Consider the following 23,263-nt stretch of genomic DNA (forward strand, 5'->3'; position numbering starts at 1 on the left):
GTGGAGCAGGCACTTATGTTGGTAACAACAAGATATGAAGTGAGTAGAAAAGTGCCAGAAGACAATAGAGAATAATTCTCTATTGTCTTCTGGCACTTTTCTACTCACTTCATATCTTGTTGTTACCAACATAAGTGCCTGCTCCACTCACTTTTCTGAATTAAAAATTCACCCCATACACCGGAGCATGCTCAATGTCTCAATCGTTTCTATGTTATATGCTTGTGATGAGAATATTAGCTATTAAGCTTAACTGCTGGTCAACATTACTTCGCGATGGTGGTGAACGAATCGGCGGTCTCAAGAAGTGGGTGAGAGAGGGATCTAGAAATGACTTTGAGTTTGAAACGAATATTTTATGTGTTCGTGGATAGCTCACACGGTAGAGCCACGCTCTCACCTGCCAGGCGGAGTTGTCGTACCAATAAGGTCGCAGGTTCAAACCCCACCACCGCCGCGAAAAAAATTTTTATTCTCTATTGTCTTCTGGCACTTTTCTACTCATTTCATATCTTGTTGTTACCAACATAAGTGCCTGCTCCACTCACTTTTCTGAATTAAAAATTCACCCCATACACCGGAGCATACTCAATGTCTCAATCGTTTCTATGTTATATGTTTGTGAGGAGAATATTGGCTATTAAGCTTAACTGCTGGTCAACATTACTTCGCGATGGTGGTGAACGAATCGGCGGTCTCAAGAAGTGGGTGAGAGAGGGATCTAGAAATGACTTTGAGTTTGAAACGAATATTTTATGTGTTCGTGGATAGCTCACACGGTAGAGCCACGCTCTCACCTGCCAGGCGGAGTTGTCGTACCAATAAGGTCGCAGGTTCAAACCCCACCACCGCCGCGAAAAAATTTTTTATTCTCTATTGTCTTCTGGCACTTTTCTACTCACTTCATATCTTGTTGTTACCAACATAAGTGCCTGCTCCACTCACTTTTCTGAATTAAAAATTCACCCCATACACCGGAGCATACTCAATGTCTCAATCGTTTCTATGTTATATGTTTGTGAGGAGAATATTGGCTATTAAGCTTAACTGCTGGTCAACATTACTTCGCGATGGTGGTGAACGAATCGGCGGTCTCAAGAAGTGGGTGAGAGAGGGATCTAGAAATGACTTTGAGTTTGAAACGAATATTTTATGTGTTCGTGGATAGCTCACACGGTAGAGCCACGCTCTCACCTGCCAGGCGGAGTTGTCGTACCAATAAGGTCGCAGGTTCAAACCCCACCACCGCCGCGAAAAAAATTTTTATTCTCTATTGTCTTCTGGCACTTTTCTACTCATTTCATATCTTGTTGTTACCAACATAAGTGCCTGCTCCACTCACTTTTCTGAATTAAAAATTCACCCCATACACCAGAGCATACTCAATGTCTCAATCGTTTCTATGTTATATGTTTGTGATGAGAATATTGGCTATTAAGCTTAACTGCTGGTCAACATTACTTCGCGATGGTGGTGAACGAATCGGCGGTCTCAAGAAGTGGGTGAGAGAGGGATCTAGAAATGACTTTGAGTTTGAAACGAATATTTTATGTGTTCGTGGATAGCTCACACGGTAGAGCCACGCTCTCACCTGCCAGGCGGAGTTGTCGTACCAATAAGGTCGCAGGTTCAAACCCCACCACCGCCGCGAAAAAAATTTTTATTCTCTATTGTCTTCTGGCACTTTTCTACTCATTTCATATCTTGTTGTTACCAACATAAGTGCCTGCTCCACTCACTTTTCTGAATTAAAAATTCACCCCATACACCGGAGCATACTCAATGTCTCAATCGTTTCTATGTTATATGTTTGTGAGGAGAATATTGGCTATTAAGCTTAACTGCTGGTCAACATTACTTCGCGATGGTGGTGAACGAATCGGCGGTCTCAAGAAGTGGGTGAGAGAGGGATCTAGAAATGACTTTGAGTTTGAAACGAATATTTTATGTGTTCGTGGATAGCTCACACGGTAGAGCCACGCTCTCACCTGCCAGGCGGAGTTGTCGTACCAATAAGGTCGCAGGTTCAAACCCCACCACCGCCGCGAAAAAATTTTTTATTCTCTATTGTCTTCTGGCACTTTTCTACTCACTTCATATCTTGTTGTTACCAACATAAGTGCCTGCTCCACTCACTTTTCTGAATTAAAAATTCACCCCATACACCGGAGCATACTCAATGTCTCAATCGTTTCTATGTTATATGTTTGTGATGAGAATATTGGCTATTAAGCTTAACTGCTGGTCAACATTACTTCGCGATGGTGGTGAACGAATCGGCGGTCTCAAGAAGTGGGTGAGAGAGGGATCTAGAAATGACTTTGAGTTTGAAACGAATATTTTATGTGTTCGTGGATAGCTCACACGGTAGAGCCACGCTCTCACCTGCCAGGCGGAGTTGTCGTACCAATAAGGTCGCAGGTTCAAACCCCACCACCGCCGCGAAAAAATTTTTTATTCTCTATTGTCTTCTGGCACTTTTCTACTCACTTCATATCTTGTCATTAGATAATATCGCATTATTGGTATAATAATCGTACATTAATTTACTGATATATCTTCCTCTCTTCCGTTTCAAAACTCATTGGAAACGTACTTCAGAGGACCAATGATATATATATAGGCTACATATTGAATCATAATGTGACATAACTGTTTTAGTATCAGGGTGTATTCTTATGAGTACGGGGCGTATAAGAGTGAGAATCTTTATTGACGACCAACATTAATTTCGGTTAGAAAATAAGATACCAACACTCTGAAACTAGAAGATCAGTTGCACAAGGTATTATCCAGTCATGCAGAGGACTAGTATTGCACTTTTAATGTGATTGGAACCAGTATTTTAACGCCACACTATTTTATATTGTGTCCTATTCATCTATAGAAACAGTGACGACACTCTGCACTTTTTTCCTGTTTTTAGACCACCAGTTGGGCATAAGTTCTCAGTAGTTAATATCAATAGTATTCAATGGTCTGATGTCACGTCCGCCCAGCAACCAGCAGCTTGGTTCTAAACAAAGAAAATCGGTACTCTTTATTCTTCAGAACTTTTTCACATGCCATGTGATCAGAATATACAAAAGTCAAAACATGATCAGATTTATAATGATTTTCTCCTCTGGATACACTTTTATGCTCGTCGGAGAAGTATTTCATAAGGGCGGTGATAGAAATAAAGGCGTCCGTCATTTTTCCGATAAAAGTTAAGATACCAGTTTATTATTTTATATTCCAAAAATAGAGGATGTTGCTTATCTTTCAAGATGTTCTAAACATTTTTATAGGAATATTCTTCAAAGAGGGTATTTTTGCAGGCAAGGTGGACTGCACAATGCTTTCGGTTCTTCTTACAATTTTATCTATTCTGCAAGTGTTTTTATCATCAATATCACTTCAATATAATACCTAATTGTGACGCATTGTCACAACTATGGCACATATTATTACAAAGAGCTATAATCTTTAAAGTACATCACATGCTGACTTCAACTTTCTTAGTTTATGTGTACGTGTTCTTACCTTATGTTTCCTTTTAAAGCAAGTGAATTGAAATACCCCAAGAACAATGGCAAATACCAGCCCTACTATAAGTATGTGGAATATGCCAGCTACGTTGGTGAGAGTCAAAGACAGTTTGCCTTTCTGAAAAGTGATGAAAATAATTAGAATAAAAATGAAAGTAATGATAATAGTATAAATATAAGAATTCAAAAGTAATAAAATACTAAAAGTTTTGAAATTTAAAAATGTATTCCTCTGGTGTTTTATGCAATGCAAAAAAACAACTGTTGTATGGTGCTGAATATTTGAAGTAATGGGCTATTGACGGTTACCTCCTTATAACATCGGATTGGTTGTATCAAAAATTTCAAAGCGAGCAAAATTAAAAAAATAATTAAGATTTAGTAAAATATATTACTCTCTCTTAATCTCTTGGGTTATTTCATAGTAGTAGTAGTAGTAGTAGTAGTAGTAGTAGTAGTAGTAGTAGTAGTAGTAGTAGTAGTAGTAGTAGTAGTAGTAGCATTATTTCAAAATCTTTCAGAGGAATCAGGACCATTGAGTCTCAGTTTATTCCGTTTACTACAGCTTTAAACGACAATAGGAATGGCATGCTATCAATAAGACGCCACTCTAGTGAAAATAATGTTTTCAAAAGATCAGTAAATGCGATAGTGACCTTGTTTATCACTTATTCTATTCCACATTAAAAATTTATGCTATCTGTAACATTATAGATCGTTTTAGTTTAAAACTATATTACATGTAATTCCAATCTCCTTTTCCGTGTTTGAAAATCATCGCTACAATATTATTAGTCACTTTAGTTGTCACAGATGTACTTATCATAGCTAGAATAGATAGAATGAAGTTGACGTCATTCGGGTCTTTGTTATTGTTTTTTGCCATCCACGTTAATGAGTAATTAATTCTCACTTAACTGTATTATCCAGACTATAAAAGTTTATGGTTAGACAGAGTTTTGGCAATGTTGTGAGCTTCTTAGCCAAGCGCATACTATCTATAGATAGTTCGAAGATGACGTCACTCAGGTCTTTGTTATTGTTTTTTGCCATCCGCGTTTATGAGTAATGCTCACTGAACTGTATTAACCCGACTATAAACGTTCATGGATACACACAGTTTTGTGTGTTGGTACGTTATACTTCCGGATGGCAATGTAATGAGCTTCATAGCCAAGCGGATACTATCTACAGGAGCATTTCTCACGTGGGGAAAAAAAAATCTTCAGTTAAATTAATTTTCAGGAATATATTCAAGGGATATAACAATTGAATGTTATTCTTCTCTTTTTATTATCAATTATTTCCCTTTGAGGAAGGCGATTTCTGCTTGATTCGAAAATGGAAATATTATTATGGTGTGTTGAATTTTCTAGAATTGTTGAATTTAATTATTTATTGACTATGCAGGTGGTCGGTGGTGTGTGTTTGTATGTATGTGTGTGTGGATATTTGTGTTTGTGTGCGTGTGTGTTTATGTGTGTCTTCGCGCGCAGCTTTAGTGTGCACAGCAAACTACCTTACGTTTACATGATAAGTAAACAGTTTTTGACTCTTAACAAGCTTCTGTAGCTGATAAGTAAACAGTTTTTGACTCTTAACAAAGCTTCTGTAGCTGATAAGTAAACAGTTTTTGACTCTTAACAAGCTTCTGTAGCTGATAAGTAAACAGTTTTTGACTCTTAACAAGCTTCTGTAGCTGATAAGTAAACAGTTTTTGACTCTTAACAAGCTTCTGTAGCTGATAAGTAAACAGTTTTTGACTCTTAACAAGCTTCTGTAGCAATGCACTGCTATAGCAAACAAAGCCTTTGATCACACATTTCATAGAGATCAGGCTAGTATAATGGGCCGACAATGCTAAGCGGATAATACATCATCGACCATCACATAAAATACGGATTCGAGCTTCGCTTTATTATGTTTTCTTATAATATTATATATGCTATGTCGAGAGAGACCTACTCCCAAAATTTGCAAAGCTATAAATAAATATTTTCTCAAGAAATATCCTTTTACATTATGTTCATTTAACACGGATATAATAGAAATAAATATTTTGTCGAAGAATATCCTTTTACATTATGTTCATTTACCATAGATATATAAATAATTATTTTCCAAGAAATATCCTTTGACATTAAGTTCATTTAACATAGATATATAAATAAATATTTTCTCAAGAAATATGTTCATTCAAAATGTATATACTCTCAAGTGGCGACTGAGCTTGGTCAAAGTTTTCATTTTTAAGATCCCAAGGACTGAATTGTCTTGATGTTAAGAAATATTATAAGTATTTAGTGGATTGTGCTCTCCGCAAAAGTTAAGACAATATCTATTAGCGAGTCTGACGTAAAACATCTCAATTCAGAAAATGGCTTTTGGAGTACCGTGATAGTTTCGTCGTCAGAATACGATCAGAGTTCAGCTTTTGTAGATCTCGCGTTTACATGGCATATTATGCATCGCATTATACTATATGTCAGTGCATTCTGATAAAAAGATTACAAAAGCAGGGTACCAATTTAATTGATATAGTGCCTTCCTTTTACATCTGAGTACAGAAACAAAGATTTGGTGGAAAAAAATGTATAGAGTGATAATTGAATTTATTAAGTGCATTAAACCACCGTGTTGATTTTAATTAATGTATTACCTTACTACCCGCTGCCGCTCCTCCACACTTTCCTCTTTCTACCCACCATTTTTGTTTCAGTCTATGAAGAGTTCCCTTTTCTTTCAAGGTCAAAACAGCCACGTTAATCGCATTTCTATGGACGAAATACATACACATGTAAATAATTTATATTTTCCGTGAAATCTCATAAAGTAAAATGTAATTTTGTTAGTTGAGTACAGCAAGTAAACATAAAAACATACGTGTATATATATGCAGGTCTGACATCCGAATGTAGTTATGGGTCTAGTTTAACATTGTTATAGTGAACCATATTTTGCGTCAGTTTTTGAGATTTCCATTACAACAACGAGCCAAATTGGGTTGTCAGTCGTGCAAATAAGTGAATGTCGATCAAAACCCTTTGTTCACGGGCGTATACCATCGTAGATATATCTGATTCTTGCTTCTTGAAAGGAAGAGAATCACTATACTTTACATAATATAGAAACACAATTACTATCAAACTTTGCTTAATTAATTGAATAGGACAAACATCCCACAATGACTATGATGATATTCCTGGCATATTTTGATATCTTAAATGCTATTGATGAGTCATAGGAAAATGAAAAAGGAAAGGATGATAATTTCATGATTTTTAAGAAGTTCTTAAATCTTGACAATCAATTAATATATCTTATACTGTGTATTTCATTTGGAATCCTTATGAGTAATGTTGTCCATTAAAGTATTATTTGATAAATATTGTAAATATTTTTTTTAAACTGCTGAAATCATAACTTGTTTGATAAATAAAAAATTATACCTTAGTTTTGAATTTCTGGGCGTGGCTACTCCAAACCCCTTTTCGTTGAGATGTCCGTCAACTGTGGTAGTCTCACAAGGCTTTTGGTTGTTGGCGTATTCCACTGAAGAGGACTCTGCCAAGAAAGCATACTTCCCTTTGTCGTCAAGAACACGCTGGAAGACAAACATAACTGCATTAAAGAAATAATATAAGGAACAGTTAGTGCCATTGCATCACTATCGTCAATGGTGTAGAGGATGTAGAGCACACTAAAAATGCCAGAAAAAGTGATCAGGTGTTACCGGATTCTAGCCCCAGTACCGGTAAAGAAGGGGTAAAAAAAAAATACAAATTAGCATTTAGGAATCACAGGCCTACCTGTTTAGAACTTAAGGACGATAAAACTAGACCGAATCAATTGCCCGATGGTTTTCTTTCTGTTTTAGCTCTCAATGTTTCCTGATGCATCAGGGAACCATATTTGATTTACTGCGTGAAAATGGCATTATATTATGAAGTGAATCGGATGCCAAAATGCGATTCTATAGTCAAATTGACTGGAAATATAAAATTAAATTTTTTGTCTCTTTAAGAAATGATATGTATGGGTCCGTGTTTGTATGTGTGTGTTTGTGTTTGTTGTTGTTGTTGTTGTTGTGTGTTATGGATTGTCAAGTGATTGATTTACAAGTTGCACTAACTTACTCACCACGCCCAAGCTCAATTTGCTTACACCAAGGTAATTCCAGTCTTCCCTCGGAATGGAGCTTAAATACAAGTTTTACTTAGGTATGCCTAAAGGGAAAATTACCTTAAATCCTTCCTCGTTTGAATTGACTAAAACTTCCTCGTGTGTCCTCATATATTCTCCCATTTGTCTGTACACTGGAATTTCGGATTGCTGGAATGAATAATGTATAATAATATAACATCGTGGTAATGGTAATAGTAGTAGTGGAAGTAGTAGTAGTAGTAGTAGTAGTAGTAGTAGTAGTAGTAGTAGTAGTAGTAGTAGTAGTAGTAGTAGTAGTAGTAGTAGTAGTAGTAGTAGTATAGTCGTAGTAGTAGTAGTAGTAGTAGTAGTAGTAGTAGTAGTAGTAGTAGTAGTAGTAGTAGTAGTAGTAGTAGTAGTAGTAGTCGTCGTCGTCGTAGTAGAAGTAGTAGTTGTGAAGTGTCAAACTATGGATCAGGCACTGGATTGTAAGAGGAAAATCTGAAAAAGTGTGTATAAAACATTGAAGCCCAAGAAGCACTGCTGCTACTCTACCCTTTCTGAAAACTCTAAACGTGGCACAGCTGTTTGGTCTTGGATTAGTACCCAGGAGGGAGGATTTTAAAATAATTGAACAATGCTGATTACATAAGCTTTTAAAAAAGTTCATGTAGAAAAGGTCGGGCTCAAATTCCTTCTTCAGCCAAAATCAAAAACAATCAAAACGAGATTTCTTCACGCAAAGTCCGAACATATGGGAGTAAATATCTCTATACGTCCAGTGGGGATGAGTAATAATGATAAGTAAGCATTGTAATAATATTCTGCGTTAGTTTGAAAGCCATGTAAAATTCATAATAACACATTCGACTGAGCTCCATGCTCGGGTTTCTTAATGGGTTATTTTCACGTTTTCTTTGTTTTTTATCCTCCCCTCCCCCTTTCTTTTTGGTACCTATTCATCTTCATTTGATTGAAAACAAGGTTGAGAATTCTCCGAAGAACCTTAGTAATAAATTATCATAAAAGCATACCAAGAAAAACTGGAGCGTTGTCCCAGACTCGACAGCCCCGTATTTGATGGTGGGATGGTTGACGAGATCATCGGCTGATTCTATAGGAGATATCATCCGTTCTATGGTGAGGAAAGCTGCCAGATTGGCTGTATAGGAGGAGATGATGATGAGCACGAAAAACCACCAGGCCCCGCCTATAATACGTCCAGAGGCAGACCTAGATGAAATTAAGAATCGGTGATAAGTTACGAGTATATAAAACATTAACTGAGTGCTGCTATTGTTGTTAATGTTGTTGATGTTGTTGTTGATGTTGTTGTTTTTGTTTTTGTTGTTGTTAATCTATTTCCTTTTATTCATCCTCCTCCTCTTCCTCCTTCTCCTCCCCCACCTCCTCCCCCACCTCCTCCCCCACCACCTCCTCCTCCTCCTACTCCTCCTCCTCTTCTTCTTTTTCTTCTTCTTCTTCTTCTTCTTCTTCTTCTTCTTCTTCTTCTTCTTCTTCTTCCTTTTCGTTTTGTTGTTACTAATGATGGATATGTTTAATGGGAATATCGGTAGTAAGATTACCTAAAATTATGATGACGTCGACGACAATGATGATAGTGATGATAGTGATGATGATGATGATGATATGATGATGATGATGATGATGATGATGATGATGATGATGATGATGATGATGATGATGATGATTATCTTACCTCGGACACGAATCAGAGCCCTGAAACATGAGCGCTCCCATGGAAAACCAAAAACAGTTGAATAGAGAAAAGTCATTTGTGTAGCTATCCTTGTTACCGTCTTTTGATTTTTTCCATTCTAGTGGTGAAAACCGGGACACTAGAAACAAAGACACACTGACTGTGACGTAGGCGACGATGATACAACACCACACCTGGAAACAGATTCGTGAAAATCACACAATTGCCGTGGTCATTGTGTAAAAGCATATTAATATTATGGTCTGAAACTTCCTCACAGTATGAATGTCGAAAGAAGGCCTATAATATGCCATTATTTGAAGCTCTTTAGTCACCCATTTCCTTAATGGAAAATGAAATACACGATCTATAAAATCACTCCATCACATAAAATTCACCCATGATAAATAGATGAGAAAGCAATTAAATCAGCTCAGATTAAAACGATAAAAATTTTTTCTATCGCTTTCTTAAATTCTGACAGATATTATATGATCCATTTATATTTCTTTAACTTCTATCTGAGTAATACTCCAATACCATTCAATTCCATTTCATGCAAGAGAATACTATTCTGAAATGGCAATATTGTGTTGAACGGATGCCACGACAATCTGTCTGAGCCTTTTATAGAATTAAAGATCATGAATATCTTTCGGTCAATGAAGAATTTGAATGGTTGACCGAAATTGGCACCAATGGACAATGATGCAGGACTCAGCAATTCGGATTTCCAGGATTCCAAAGACCATCATGGCATCGAATTTAACATAATGTATTGGCAATTCAAAAGAAAGTGGTTTTTAAAAAATAACCCCCCACACGCACACACACATACACACAGACACACACACACACACACACACACACACACACACACACAATGACCAAAATAAGGTTTATCGCATTGTCAAATAAGCTTGAAAAAAAAGGAAAAAATTGAACTTCCAAATACTCATATTAATGGCGATGTCAATATTTTAAAATGTGTGGTTTTGAATGTCACAAAGAATATCTTTCTACCCAATGTGTACTTTTTTGCAGGTCTGATCACCCAAATTGCCATTGTCTGATTGTTGTAATGGAAATACTCTTAAACCAACGCAACATACTCTCAATATGAAACGTCAAACGGTCAAGCGTTAAATTTAATTTTTAAAAAACAAAAGTAGTATCATTCAATTCTAAGCGTCAGGTTCATTACGAAATAATTCTCGCCTTTTTTAGACGACCGCCCACATTTTGTCTGACAGCAACTAGTGGAGATTTCTAAAAAAAATATGACTATTGACGACTTGTATTGCTATGTGGAGAGGAGTCCTAAACAGTGGTGATCACGTCTCTGAGTCGCTACTGCAAATACAGATAATAATAATATGTCTCATGGTCTGCTTTTTCCTACATATTTTTCCTCGATAGATTAAGATAGGAGAACGAAGACTGGAATCCTACCTCTATGGAAAGTGGCTTCATGAATGAAAAGACGCCGGGTTTGACACGCTGGGGCTTCTTAATCATGATGGTGACACCTATCGGCATGAATTCCTTGGAGAAATCCACGTATCTCTCCCGGTCAGCGGAGATCGTCAGTGGTGCTATTGCCATATCGCCTTTCTGGGGAATTGGAGAAAAGACAATTTTAGGTGCCATAACGAGCTTACCTTCTTTCTTGTTTTCCTTCCCTCCCTCCCCCTCTCTCTGTCTCTCTGTCTCTTCCTCTCTCTCTCTCTGTCTCTTCCTCCCTCTCTCTCTCTCTCTCTCTCTCTCTCTCTCTCTCTCTCTCTCTCTCTCTCGTCACACATATTATTTCATTATTTAATACGAATGATATTTTTCCACTCCCTGTGTCTTTTTTCACTCTCTCTCTCTCTCTCTCTCTCTCTCTCTTTCTCTCTCTCTCTCTCTCTCAATATATATATATATATATATATATATATATATATATATATATATATATCTACCTAACTATCTATCTATCACACACATACACATGCACCTCTCTCTCTCTCTCTTTCTCTCTCTCTCTCTCTCTCTGTGTGTGTGTGTGTGTGTGTGTTTCTTTCTCTTTCTTTCTCTCTCTCTCTCTCTCTATCTCTCTCTCTCTATCTCTCCCTCTCTCTCACTTGCCTTCTCACTCTTCCTCTTCATCTTTCTCACTCTATCTGTCTATCTATCTATTTATCTATCTGTCTGTCTGTCTCTTTATTTAGTACCTGCCTCTTTTTCTATATATAAATAATGAGTTCAGTTCTCTCCTTTTCAATCAAGCTAAGTTAATTCTTTTAAAATAATATAATCCATTTTAACGACCATCTCTTTTAACCTCTGTTCAACAGAAAATTTAAAATACCATTGTGAGGCGGAAAAATCCCGCTGCTTCCACTAGAGATTCAACCCCATGACCTTTCTATCCATATGGCGAGTGGCCTAACCGCTACACCATTGTTGGCTTGACTCGCCCTCACTCATCAATTCTAAATGTGTTGAAGAGAGACATTATACTCATAACCAATCCCCTTTTGGGACGCAGGCATCAATAAATAATTCGATTCATAGATATACCGACCTTTCAATTGGAGTTCCAGCCAGACCCCGAAATCGTATCGACTCAAATAAATTGTGTTTTACTGTACAACTAAATTTATTCCTTCAGCAAGCAAATAATATTTTTGTGTTATGTTTTTAGAGCCATAAAACCTATGGGTTGAGTCAGAAGTAATCACTGTTCTGTAGAGTCAAAAAAGACAGTGATAATTACTTGTTACCCATTCTAAAGGACAATCATTCTTCGTAAAGTACTTTGCGACCTAAAATCCGCTTCTACTTAGTGAATAGATGGGGCTAGAAGAATAGTATCGGATTCCACCCGAGTTCGAAAAGAGCTTAGTTTCCTCTTGAATGTTCTTTTATTCCTCTTCTTCTTCGTTCTCCCTCGTATTGACTGTATGTTTGAATGTCTAATTAGTGAATGAACGCCTTTGACTTCCTCAACTCTATCAGGGAACCATACAGTTTAGCCTTCAGGGGTGTGGTGCCAGGACAAAATCCTCTCTTGTTTTAACATGCTTTCGACGGGTTTGGGCTATATGGTGCTCTCCTTCTCCTTCACTGCAATTATTCTATCATTCGAACTAATGGAAGCTCCACCTCCAATATATCCAACAAAATAAATTGAATGAAAATGTGAATTTTAATACAGAGCTTGATAAATTGTTTTACGAACACCCCCCCCCCCCCAACCCTCCGTGACACGAAGTGAACGGTTCATTTTTTTGATGGAGTATTACCATAAAGGCAACATTGAAGAGTGCAAGATAATCAGTCGCGACATTGTTTATGATCTAATGAGGCGAGAATGGCTTACAGGTTTAAGAAGAGAAGAATATTCATCAGTGTTGTCAGGCTTCTGTACCAGCAAGAGTAGGCACTGGGCGGCGGCGACTTCGGTCGAGAACCAGCCAAACGACAGCGTCGCTTGATCAGTGGGGACCTGTCCTACAAGTATGCTGTCGTAAAGAGCCCGAAACCGCAGAGCATCTAGCCAAGCATTGAGTTGTGACGAGACATCTGGGCGGTTTCCCGACTGTACACGAATGCGGCGAGGAATTTGCGGCGTGGATAGTTCATCCTAACATAGAAGTGTAACGCCTCTAGAAGCTGCTGTTGCCGTGTTAACAGGAGTCAAGAAGAACTTTTAGCTTTGGCGGTAAGGTAGGGATTAACAATTTGGGATTATTGAGAGTTCATCAATCAGAACGAAGAGAAAGGAGCTGCAATTGTTTGAATTCGTTTCCCGTCACCCATATTTTTTTTGTATAGCCCATTTCATATTAAATTAACGTATTTCAACTGTATCAACTCGAGTATAATATCCCATATAAAATGCTTCTGAAGATACCAAATGCTAAAAGGGACTAAAGTTTGAGGCTTTGTCTTCAGTCGTGTTGTGTTACCGGACGCCTACTAAATCAATTGGCTACGTATTTGTCTCATCTGCAAATGAATATAGTTTAAATTCAATTGTTATGTTTCCACCGAACTCTCATGTTCGTGTATATGAAACAACTACAAAAGACATTTAACTTCTACGTCATGGCACAAGACCGAAGGGCTGGAGCTCAGCTGCTCACTGGTTCGGATTAGTAAGAAAGTCTAAGTCATACTTCCTAAAAGATAAATGGCGATAGATTTCTGTCGTAATTTATTACGAACATGGGCTAGATAATCAAATTCTTTGCTTAACAATTGCGAAAGTCATTTGATTATTTTGTAGGTAATGTTTAGCTTAGAATATCAGCAGTAAGAAAAATTGAGGAGTTGTTTTCCAAAGCACTTCATATTTGTTTTCCCATTTTCAGATACAGAGGATTATTTCCCCAAGGATATCTATGTGGGCCTCTCATTTTACGGTGATTTAATCTCAATTCAATATCAATTGGTGGGAATTCTTGTGTCAATTGACCTACTTTAAATGTAGTTACATTTTAATTTAGTTCATGAATGAAAAATCTTAAAACCCGAGGAAATGGGCTCAATGAGTTTTGGAAAACCACTTTTCATTTGTATTTGGAAAGAACGAGTAAAATGACACTAACGTTAGAAAGCGGTATCTATATAAAAAGTTAAATAAGTATTAATTTAACCCAAGGGCCTTTAACATTTTAAAGATCTCCCCCCAAAAGTCATCTTTTAATATTAAAAAAAAACAACAAAGAGAAATGAATCAAAACTCACCCCGTCCAGCAGCTCGCCTATAATCCCATTCCAGGATCCATTCTCCAATTTTCCATAATATCCATCTTCCACGATGCGGAATTCGAAGCTAAAGCCGACTAGCTCAGCCAGGTGCTTGGCCAAGTCCATGCAGTAACCTAGAACAATCAGTACATTGGTGGTTCATACACACACACATACACACACACACACACACACACATATATATATATATATATATATATATATATATATATATATATATATATATTATTTCAATATTTACCACAATGTTGGAGTCAGTCTACATCGATGTTTCAGGCCCTTTCAGCCATCGTCAGGACTGTGTGTTACATGAGTTTGGTTTGTTGTCTGTTGTTGTTTGTTGAAGTGGTTCCGGTTTGTAGTTGATTGATAAGTACTTCCGTCGATGTGGACAAGTATTGTACATCTCATTTTCGTGTTGAGTGTGGCTTCATGAGGGTGTTTGATTATAGTATATTTCTTTTCCAGGCATAAGCTACATTGTTTTGATGATGCTGTGTATCCTGTTGCTTTAGATATAATTTTCGATGAAATGTTGTGGTCTAGTCTGTTGTCTTTTAATTTCCAAATATATTCGCTGAGTTTTGTGGATGTTTTTTTTTTGTTAGTGTTTCTAAATGTTGAGGTGTGGAGGTTATATCTTGTTTTGACGAGGGCTTAAAGGGCCTGAAACATCGATGTAGACTGACTCCAACATTGTGGTAAATATTAAAATAATAATTCGCTCCATTGCTACATGTCGAGCATTATCCGTACCATATATGTATCAAACACGATTCAATATATATATATATATATATATATATATATATATATGTGTGTGTGTGTGTGTTTGTGTGTGTGTGTGTGTGTGTGTGGATCATTGTTAACCGACGTGTACTTATTTGCAGGTCTGATAACCCAAATTGTTATGGTCTCGTTGTGGAAATGGAAATACTCTCAAATCGACACAAAATGCTGTCCATTACAACAACGTTAAATCAAGCCCAAAAATCGAGTTAATTTATCCGACTTGCAAATATTATGTGTACTGAGTTGTTTACACTTTGGTTTGGATTGAGAGTGAAGATTTGGTTTTCTCAAATTATCTGACCCACCATCTCAAAACGGTGTTACGTCGGAATGACATTGATACTCACAATTGAATTCATGGTCAGAACTATGAATTTTGGGTTAAGTTTATGTGGTTTATTGAGTAGAATAAATATTGTATCGTAATGTGCGGTTATGTGGTCTTGTAGTATGACATTCACTTTCGGATCGGAAGGTCCTGGGTTCGAGCCTCGCTCGTTGCAAGTTGAGTTCTTGGAAAAGGCTCTTTACTCACATTCTCTCACCTTACTCAGGTGTAAAATGAGTATCTTGCCCTCAACAGCGTTGTGTTCTCGGAAAGAAATTTTAATATCGCATAAAAGGCGCCATGTCTGTCCTGCGTGCTAAGTGTTGTTTTTGATCAGGGGTCCTTTATAAAGCGTTTTGAGTGCGTTTAGTGTGTAGTGGACCGCTTTGTAAAAGCTCATTTAAAGTGCATAAATCCAAAATTCCATTTATCTCATCATTTTGACTTTATACTCATTTTTTTTGCATCCATTCTTTCCGGGCACAACACCATTTTTACGCGGTACCTTGGGTCACAAAAGCCATTGTATTTGAATCATAAGCAAATGGAGCACTTTCTAATTCGCACAATTAGGGTTAATTTACAGACCATTCATTTGTCCCCCAAGCCGAGGCTGGGTTCTGTTACATTTGATAGAAAGTACTTTGCAATAGTCCATGGTGGATCTTAAGGGCTTCGTGGTGTGACTCGATGGCTCGGCGGTACAGTATCTCGTCTTGTCACAAAATGCAAGCCATGTTAAGCGTGGTCAATGGTCAAAAGGGTGACAGTGATTGTAAAATTTCTGGTCCCGATGTCGTGTCGTTGGTAAGGCATTCAACTCGACTCAGGTGTGAATGGGTAATAATAATAATAATAATAATAATAATAATAATAATAATAATAATAATAATAATAATAATAATAATAATAAATAATAATAAATAATAATACTACTAATAATATATACTATAATATTAACGTTACTGATATCATCAGTTTTGGGCTTCATGTCTTGCCTGTCTCCATCAAGAAGGGATCTGTCTGGAGATGACATGTTAAATGATTTTGTTTGCTTGTTTTAAGGGGTTAAAAATCGCTCGCGACACTTTTAAAACATGTCAACGCCGGTAGAAAGGAGGTTTATAGAATAGTCATGGTTTTCGATTTAGTTAGCAAGCACCAAAGAAAAACGGAAGACAAAGTTCAGATGTGATTAAAAGTAGATTCAAGAGCGATAGGATATTTTTGTAACTAGTCTGCAACTAGTTAAAAGTCCCAAATTGACATGTCTTAAAGCGATGGTCTCAAATCGAAGTATACTTGTGTGCACCAAAGTGGCTCTATGGCTCAGGGGTACGGTTCTGGTCTTGTCTCAAAATTCAAGCGATGTTAAGCACTGTCAGTAGCCCTGTGGGTGACAGTGCTCATGGAAAATCTAGTCCCCACGTTGTAAGGTACTTGACTTATATTACCCAACTCTATTCAAATATGAATGAGAACCTGGTTAACGATAATGACGCATACTGTATGAATGTTTGTACCAACGTGAAATATTGCCCATTGCAACAATGTTAAATTAAGCCAATAATTGCGTTTAGTAACCAGATCTGCAACTGTGTACACATCGGTATACATACATCATCATCTATTGAGGGCACATTTAAAAATTCAACTACTTTTTGGGTCTTGTGATTTACAGGGAAAACGTCTTTTACTGACAGACCATATTAGATACTAAGTTTATATATGTACATATTTTTATTTGTGATTATTTAATTTTACTCAGTGTCTATTGCATGCGGTATCATTGGTGATGATTGTAGGGTCATTAGTGGGAAACGCTTATGATTCCGATGGAAGGCAATATTAAAAATAATCTCTTATCAAATATTGCTTGGGTGCTTCCGCTTATATCTGAGCATAATCCACAAGAGAATGATTTATTACATTAATTTACTATTTAAAAAATAGACATAAGCATAAGACCTAGAATGAAAAAAATGACTTTGCATTATATTAGGAAATGTGCGAACATATTTTTTTTCTGTTTTCAATTTTCTTTTTCTTTATTTTCTTCGTTCGTCTCATCTCCCTGGGGGTTGAAATATCGATCAACTGTCGCTTGTGGGTATGGAACGATTGTACCTCTAATAGAATCCTCCCCCACCCCCATTTTCCTCCCACCCACATTGCCCCCCCCCCCCCCCCCCCTCCTTTGCCCCTTTCCCTTGCCCCCTTCGAGAGCCCAATTTAGTCCTGTCGAGATACTCCGGCTCCTTCAATTTGGCCAATAAGAACACAATTTATCCGGCAGCCAATCCTATTTGGACAAATTTTCTTCACGTCACTTCTTCATGCGATTTTCTTATAGTTTTTATGTTCTCGGTGTTGTGTTTATTTATTTTCCCTCTAGAGGTGGAGGTTGATAGGGTTAAGTTTAAATAGTTTGTTGTGTTGTATCAAGAAAATGTTATGATGGAAGTCTCGGGTAGAGTGATATTGCCTATTTTTTTAAAGTAACTAATTCTTCTATATTAAACGTTTACATCATTATAATAACTAATGTAAACAAAACAGTTTTGATGGATTTGTCAGTCAAAAGTAGATTAGTTACGTATACAATATAACGCAAGAAGCCTTGAAGTAAAGATAGTGTTGGATGACGAAAATGCAATCCTTATCTCTAATGTAAGGCACGCGCGGGGATTTGGGGGGGGGGTGCTTTGGGTAGCGACATTTTAACAGAAAGAAACAATTTGACCCAGTCAAGACGGAACCATCACGTGAGGTTTGATAGATGAGATGAACCATTTTAAAATCGTAAATCGTTGTTGACGTCTGCAGTTTAATGGAGATGGGTCCGTCTTTGTTTGACCGAAAGCCAAGGTCCCGGCTTTCCATTGTCCAAATACCCTAGCTGTCTGCCCTTTGAAACGGATTGTACACGCATTTTACCCAGTCTATAAAATTCAATCTCCCACCCCACCCCAACCCATTCCTCTGTGGAAAACAATGCTGCTTTTACAAATATTTCAAACGCCTCGAATACTGCTTATGTTGTTATACAAACATACATGTGAGGTGATTTCGATACAGTAGTATACAAAGCAGAAATGGTATTCCAAAAGACTCTAATTTACATAACACTGTGTCATTAGCCACGCGTTGTATTCTGTTCTTGCCCAACAACTCTTTTACCACTTTTGTGACTATGTTAAACGTACCCTGTTTATCAGAAGATATTATAAGACTTGAAACGCTCAGAGCAAGGTGGAGAGGGACAACCATGTACAATATATAGTTTAACAATAATGTAGAAATTCGTTCAATATAAATAATATAAAAAACATTTCATCCTTTCAAGTATTTACCTGTGACATCTCATTAACAAGTTAACTGCCGTGCTCTCGAAAAACACGAATTTAAACATTTGGCCAGAAAAGACGTCCTTCAAATATCGATCGATTTAAATTACCCTCATCTTGACAAAAACTCGCAAACTGGTGACTATTTGTGAGGCAATTCATCCGTTTTAATGTCCACTGCGTTACGAAGGTAATGAACAAACAATTCTAAATACACGGGGCCATGACATAAATATAAAGACGTCTTTATCCGAATTCTAAATTACGATCTCACAATCCCTGGCCAAATGTCTTGTGGCCACTACGCCACCGACTCTATACGACACAAAAAAATCGATCGCTATATTATTCAACATAAAAAAATTGCCGACAAGTAAATCGAATCAACATTCTCATTCAAGCAACGTGTCAAAGTAATATCGATAATAAAAATCATATAAACTATAAAGAAAGTTTTATTGAATTTGGCGAACGTGGCAAACAACGACTATGCCCTAGACAAATCATATATTACGTTGTTTACTCATTCCATCATTTTCGCTAAACATGTCGAATTATTGGCTCCTTTATCTGTTTAGTCGGCAGAATTTCAGTAATGGTCAGGAATGGACATTGATGAAAATTGCTTACACAATGGTCACTGATTACCTCAGGTACTTGTCTATTGTTCTAACAATCCGTTTTAATAATCAATATAATGAATTAAACTGACGTCGCGTGGCTCTTTATAATTGTTTTTAGACCGCGAGTTGAATGATTCGTTCTCACTAAAGTCTCTCTGAAGGTTAAAGATTAAAACATAGTTTATGTTTTGGTAAAAAATCATTTGCGAGTTATTTACCTAAACGCATACCATCAATAGAAGGAGCAATTGAGTTCTTCGAATTGGATTCTCGACAGTCAGTCGGAAAAAGTCTTAGGTTTAATCTTGATACTCTTCGAACCATTTTCCCTTATATTTAAAAACCTTATAAACTTTCGTTGTAATATTTATTTAGAATCATTGTCTCCTTGGGTAAGGCACGTCAAACATATTATTCTCGACTCTGTTACGAAAAATAAGCTTACAGACGTGTTCAATATAGATAGTGTGCGCTTGGCTAAGAAACTCATAACATTGCCATCCGGAAGTATAAAGGACCAACACACAAAAAAAAAAACTATGTGTAGCCATGAACATTTATAGTCTGGTTAATACAGTTTAGTTATATTGACTCATTATTATGGATGGCAAAAAACTATAACGAAGACCTGAGTGACGTCAACTTCTTATTATCTAAATCAGTTTTATGCTAAATCAAAATGTAAGCAGATTCCCGGACTTGCGAGAAAATCATTTGTGCCATTAAATTATCAGATATTACAAGGGTGAACGATTATGGGCAGTCATACAAAATAATACCCTTCTCACAAATTAATTCTCCTCTTCCCATTCTCTCCTTTCAGTGTTTTCCCTTAGAGTAGCAACATTACCAAAGTTAACACAAAATTGATATAAGCTGTTGACTGTTAAAAATGTATTGAGCTTATCCGAATTTAAGCTTAATATATATATGTGTATATATATATATATATATATATATATATATATATATATATATATATATATACATACACACATATATATATATTATATTTATATTTATATTTATATATATATTATATATATATTTTATATATATATATATATATATGTGTGTGTGTGTGGTTGTAAGAGAGAGAGAGAGAAGAGAAAGAAGAAGAGAGAGAGAGAGAGAGAAGAGAGAGAGAGAGAGAGAGAGAGAGAGAGAGAGAGAGAGAGAGAGAGAGAGATTCTCACTAGGGAGTGTTTTGTATCCAAACCTTTTCTCAGGCAAAAGAAAAATAAACAACAAAAACAACAACAACAAAAAACAAAGAAAACGGTGGTGCAATAACCCTTCTTTATAGATTTTATTTACCGTACTTTCGTATTCATTGCCATTGCTGTTTTCTGAAGAAGTGCTTTGAGCCTTAAACGCTCACTGTTAGGTACTATGTTCTTCTTTTGGAGTTACTTATTTATCTTTGTTTAACATAACTAGCGATATCACCGGAGACATCGGACAAAAATTAATAAAACACACAACATTGAATATGCCCACTCTTTCTGTGTGCAGAACATTATTAACGCCATTGTTGGTCTCCTCGCCATTTCTATACCATGCAGAACATTGGGTCCAAGTCGCTGGTGTTAAACCAAGTTACCTCTTTATTCTTTATGAAAACACCCACAGGGCTTTGTAATTTTTTGTTATTATAGAGGTTGTTAGGGTAAAAGTAATCATATCAGTGATGGTGGCTAGCTTAAAGATTATGTCATTAAACCCGATTAATTCTTTTTAAACGTTGCATTAGTTTAAAACATTTTATAATCGACTACAATTTCCATGTTTGTATGGTTGATTCCCACCATTACAGCTACATAACATATGCATGCTCAACATTGCTTGATTTTGTCAAAAGACAAGACATCGTAGTGTAATGCTTGGCCACGATGCCAAAATGTCATGGCAATAGTTTTTCAATATGATCAGGAGACTTCTACTTTAAATATCAATCGGTCAAAATGACCCTCTGCTTAACAAACTGTTTCAAACCTCGGACTACAAATTAATAGTCGGGAGAATTATTTGACTTAAAACACGGAAGAGGGTAATAAAAACGGTGGTTAAGCACTGTATAAATGCGATAATGTCTTCCATCATTCAATAAAGACAAGTTATCTTCTTCGTACAGCTATGCGGCCTTGTGGTATGATACTCGTTTTCGGATCGGAAGGCCCTGGGTTCGAGCTTCGCTTGACGCATAGTTGAGTCCTTGGAAAAGACTCGTTACTCACATTGTCTCGCCATACTCAGGTGTAAAATGAGTACCTGACCGTTAACAGCGTGTCTCTGTCGAGGAAAAATGGGCGTCATGTTTCGTTCATTATGTTACGTGGTGCTGTTGTTCGTCAGGGACCCTTTGTAAAGCGCTTTGAGCACGTTTAGTGGATATGCACGTTTAGTGGATATGCACGTTTAGTGGATATTGCGCTTCATACAAATCTCATTTCTTCTTCTTCTTCTTCTTCTTCTTCTTCTTCTTCTTCTTCTTCTTCTTCTTCTTCTTCTTCTTCTTCGTTCCCCTTCATATTGTCTTCATGTTTGAATGTCTAGTTGGTGAAGGAACGCCGTTGTCTTCCTCAGCTCTGTCAGGGGCCATTTCAAATTACATGGGTTGAATGGATTTGGAGTGTGACCCAGATAGTTTTATTCAAGGACTTATGAATTCTCGAGAAGAAAATAAAATCTCGGTGGTTCAAATGTACTTTTAAGCATCTATAAGAGTTTTAAATCAAAACCATATTTATCTATCACCCCCCTCCCCAAATTCACTCCAACCCACCCCCACCCCTCCTCCCTCCCTCACAACTAACACTATCACCAATTATAAAATATGAAATCACAGACATCTCATTATTTTCCTAGAAGTGCTACATTTCCCGAGCTATTTTAAATTTGTTCTTTAACCGCATCGGTTGAAATTGGCTTACCGAAAATTTAGGTAAATTGAGTTATGACAATTACAAAACATCCCAAACCTCACCACACGCCATCTCAAAACGTTGTTATCTCTATGACTAATAATACTTTGAAAATGGCTTACGGAAGAAGAAACTTTATAGAGTCCTAGCTTAACATTTAAGTTTCATAATTCCGTGATTCCACAAAAGAAATGTTGTGTATTGAAATGGTCGTTGTTGACGTTGATAGGAAACCATCGGACAATAGTCACTGATTACTTAACAATATTGGTTCGAGTCCCGCTGTTGGCGGTGCAAAGCTAAACCCTTTGAAAAGGTTCTTCACTCATATTATCTCACCGTAATCAAGTGTAAACTGAGTGCCTGGCCAGGGACAGACATGTCATTGTTGAAAAGATAAGACTAATTTTTTAAAAGTTGATCTTTTATATAGAGCAATATCCACTAAACGTGCTCAACGCGCTTTACAAAGGGTCCCTGACCAACAGCAATACGTACCATGTAGAACCAGATGCCTGTTAGTTGATAATACAATTTTTTTCTTTCCCACTGAGACAACGCTGTTAACGGACAGATACTCATTTTACACCTGAGTACAGTGAAAGAATGTGAGTAAAGAGTCTTTTTCAACGACTCAACTATGCGCCGAGCGATGCTCGAACCCAGGACCTTCTGATCCGAAAGCGAGTGTCATACCACAAGACCAAATAGCCGCACAAATAGACTAAAAGGGCCTTACAACTGTCTTATCTCGTCCTCCATGCTAAGTGTTGTTGTTTGCTCGCCCCCCCCCCTTGGAGTGCGCTTCGAACACTTTTGGCTTTAGACAGCAGTGATGAAGTAGGAGTACAAATACAGAAAGAACAAACATGCTCCTTGTACCGTATGAAATTGATATTTGGGTTCAAATGGTCTGTTCGGGGTGAATTAATGAAGTTTTATGAAGTACACTATGCAAGGATGAACAATGTATTAGAAACATCTTTATTTAAGTAAAATGACAATGCAGCAGTAGCTATTATTTTGCAGATTCAATATATTATTATTGTCGTATTGTCACCGCATCACATTTTCTTTCCACGATGTTTTTCTTTTCTT

At 36.9% G+C, this 23,263-nt stretch overlaps 1 protein-coding gene across 1 annotated transcript in view; it reads right to left on the reverse strand.

The window, feature by feature from the left end:
• The window catches only part of LOC144971734 (glutamate receptor 4-like), a 122,823-nt gene that overhangs the window by 2,460 nt on the left and 97,100 nt on the right, over positions 1-23,263 (reverse strand). The window contains exons 12-20 of the mRNA XM_078912808.1: positions 16,270-16,294; positions 14,128-14,264; positions 10,846-11,007; positions 9,394-9,587; positions 8,708-8,906; positions 7,773-7,862; positions 6,980-7,134; positions 6,190-6,304; positions 3,526-3,648 (exon numbers count right to left, since the gene is read on the reverse strand). Of these exons, the coding sequence (XP_078768934.1) occupies positions 3,526-3,648; positions 6,190-6,304; positions 6,980-7,134; positions 7,773-7,862; positions 8,708-8,906; positions 9,394-9,587; positions 10,846-11,007; positions 14,128-14,264; positions 16,270-16,294 (1,200 nt within the window). The remainder of the gene's footprint in view (positions 1-3,525; positions 3,649-6,189; positions 6,305-6,979; positions 7,135-7,772; positions 7,863-8,707; positions 8,907-9,393; positions 9,588-10,845; positions 11,008-14,127; positions 14,265-16,269; positions 16,295-23,263) is intronic.

This window comes from Berghia stephanieae, chromosome 4 (assembly GCF_034508935.2).
Source record: "Berghia stephanieae isolate SIO BIC M18660-M18661 chromosome 4, UCSD_Bste_1.3, whole genome shotgun sequence".
NCBI classification, from domain to species: Eukaryota; Metazoa; Mollusca; class Gastropoda; order Nudibranchia; family Aeolidiidae; genus Berghia; species Berghia stephanieae.